Source organism: Alosa sapidissima, chromosome 23, assembly GCF_018492685.1.
Source record: "Alosa sapidissima isolate fAloSap1 chromosome 23, fAloSap1.pri, whole genome shotgun sequence".
NCBI lineage: Eukaryota > Metazoa > Chordata > Actinopteri > Clupeiformes > Clupeidae > Alosa > Alosa sapidissima.
The window spans coordinates 21,086,037-21,088,536 of NC_055979.1; the positions used below are offsets into that span (position 1 = coordinate 21,086,037).

Consider the following 2,500-nt stretch of genomic DNA (forward strand, 5'->3'; position numbering starts at 1 on the left):
CTGACCGCAACCTAAAGACTCAGCAGAGACTCAACCCTGCCCTGCACCACCACACACTCCTGCTGCTGCTGCAAGTGCCCCCGTTGAGATGAGCACAGTTACTGCAGTGTGTGTATGTGTGTGTGTGTGTGTGCGTGTGTGTATGTGTGTGTGTGTGTGTGTGTTTTGGGGGATGGGGGGGCAGGTGAAATGGAACCGTACGGCCTGCGCTTGTTCTCTCACTCACTCGTGAGGAGGACAGGCTTTCTATTCCCCAGGGGCCGCTTGGGTTTCCTGCCCAGGATATCTGTCTGTGTGTCACTCAGTGCCATGACCCTCACACACACACACACACACACACACACACACACACACACACACACACACACACACACACACACACACACACACACACACACACACACACACACACACACACACGCACGCGCGCGTGCCCACACACACACACACACACAGTGTCTCTTCCGCTCTCTCTCTCTCTCTCTCTCTCTCTCTCACACACACACACACACACACACACACACACACACACACACACACACACACACACACACACACACACATACACTCCAGTCTGTCAGTCAGTCAGTCAGTCAGTCAATCAGTGGTCCCAACTCTGGGTTAAAGTTACACTCCAACAGGGAAATCAATTGGAGACAAGTTAATTAGTACAAAAGAGAGACACAACTTCAGTTCTCACTTATGTTGAAGTGATGTAGTGTGTGTGTGTGTGTGTGTGTGTGTGTGTGTGTGTGTGTGTGTGTGTGTGTGTGTGTGTGTGTGCCTAGTTGATGGACAGAGGGAAACCAGTCCAAGAGATAACTTGTTTTATGTCTGAAATTGGAAGATTGCATTAGATACAGTAGAGTGTGGGAGGCAGACAAAGAGAATATAACTGGGTCTTTGTCATGGTTCTTATCAGAAATAAACACAAAGACATGATTATGTAAGACCACACAAATAATATCAAACTAGTACAAGTACATAACAATACTAAAAGAATATAACCATGTTAATGCTTCCGAGATTTCTTGTATGGCTGTATGGACGGAACTGTGTGTATGTGTGTGTTTGTGTGTGTGTGTGATTGATTGCCTGTGTGTATGTCTTTGTCTTTGTTTTTGTAAATGCTTGCCGTGTGTGTGTGTGTGTGTGTGTGTGTGTGTGTGTGTGTGTGTGTGTGTGTGTGTGTGTGTGTGTGTGTGTGAGAGAGAGAGAGAGAGAGAGGCAGCTAGCTGACAGCGCTGCAGTGCGGCCGTAAGCTTAGAGTCCCTGAGTGCTCGCTGCACGTGAGCCACAGAGCTTGACTGGTGTCGTCCGTCAGACACCTGATCGGGCCCCCACAGGAAGAGGATGTGATCGATCAGGACTAGTACCCCCCACCCCCTCCACCCTCCACCCTCCGCTCCGACAGCGAAGGGGGGAGCCCGGAGACGGAGAGAGGTGAAAACCAAGCAGAGCGAGGGAGGAAAGGAGAGAGTGAAAAAGAAGGATGGCAGAAAAAGTGTCTGTCAGGGAATATGACCGTTTGAGGTGTTGATGTGAGGTTAGGATTGCGGGCGCTTTGGGAAAAGAGATTTTGAGTGACTGCTCTGTTTTTTCTCTCATTCCTTCATTTTTATTCTGTCTTTCTATTCCTCATTTTCCATTTCCAACATTCTTTGTAGCGTTTTCTCTTTCTTTCTCTCCACACTATTTTCTTTTCTCCATCACTTTCCTCTTCTAACTAGCCAAAAGTCCTTGGCATTAAAAAAGGATGCTAAATGTACCGTACAACCAAAATGTAACAGTGTAATTGTGTAATTCTTCACAATGACATTTTAGGAACTAACATAATGTTATCTCACTCTCTCCCTCCCTCCCTCTGTTCCCCCCTTTCCTCTCTCCTCTCTCTATCCCTCCCTCTCTCTCCCTCTTCCCCCCTTCTCTCTCTATTTCTCTCTCCCTCCCCCCATTCTCTCTCCCTTCCTCTTGATCCCTCTCTCTATTCCCTATCTATCTTTCCTTCTCTCCCTCTCTCTCTCTCCCTCTCTCTTTTTCTCTCTCTCCCTTCCTCCCTTTCTCTCTTTCTCTCTCTCCCTCCCTCTCTATCTCTCTCTCTCTCTCGTTCCTACAGGTTATGTGGACAGTAGTGTCCACTACATGGCCCTTCTCATCTCCATCACGGCCTGTTGCTTTGTCCTTGGCCTCATCTTGCTCATCTGTTACTGCAGGTCAGTTTGTCCCCCTTACTCCGCCCCCCTACCAACTTACATAAGGCCAGCTTCGTTCCCAACCTGGCTCAGTCTGGCCCCCTAATCATCCCCCAGTGCAGTTGACTCATTCAGTCATGTCCTCACTCTGCACCTCTTACTGGTGAGTGGTGAGGGGTCTGGTGCATAATGGCTGCCGTGCTTGAGAAGCAATATATAAATGCATTGTTGCTGTTGTTGTTATGCTGTTGTTATGTTATTTATGTTGGTCAGTAATGCCAGGTCCGATCATCTACGGGTCTGATATT

General features: G+C 48.1%; 1 protein-coding gene across 8 annotated transcripts in view; it reads left to right on the plus strand.

Moving 5' to 3' along the window:
- Positions 1-2,500, plus strand: part of bmpr1bb (bone morphogenetic protein receptor, type IBb) — a 76,186-nt gene that overhangs the window by 66,669 nt on the left and 7,017 nt on the right. For all 8 annotated transcript variants that reach the window (XM_042081076.1, XM_042081078.1, XM_042081081.1 and 5 more), the window contains one exon: positions 2,117-2,213. In XM_042081076.1, the coding sequence (XP_041937010.1) occupies positions 2,117-2,213 (97 nt within the window). The remainder of the gene's footprint in view (positions 1-2,116; positions 2,214-2,500) is intronic.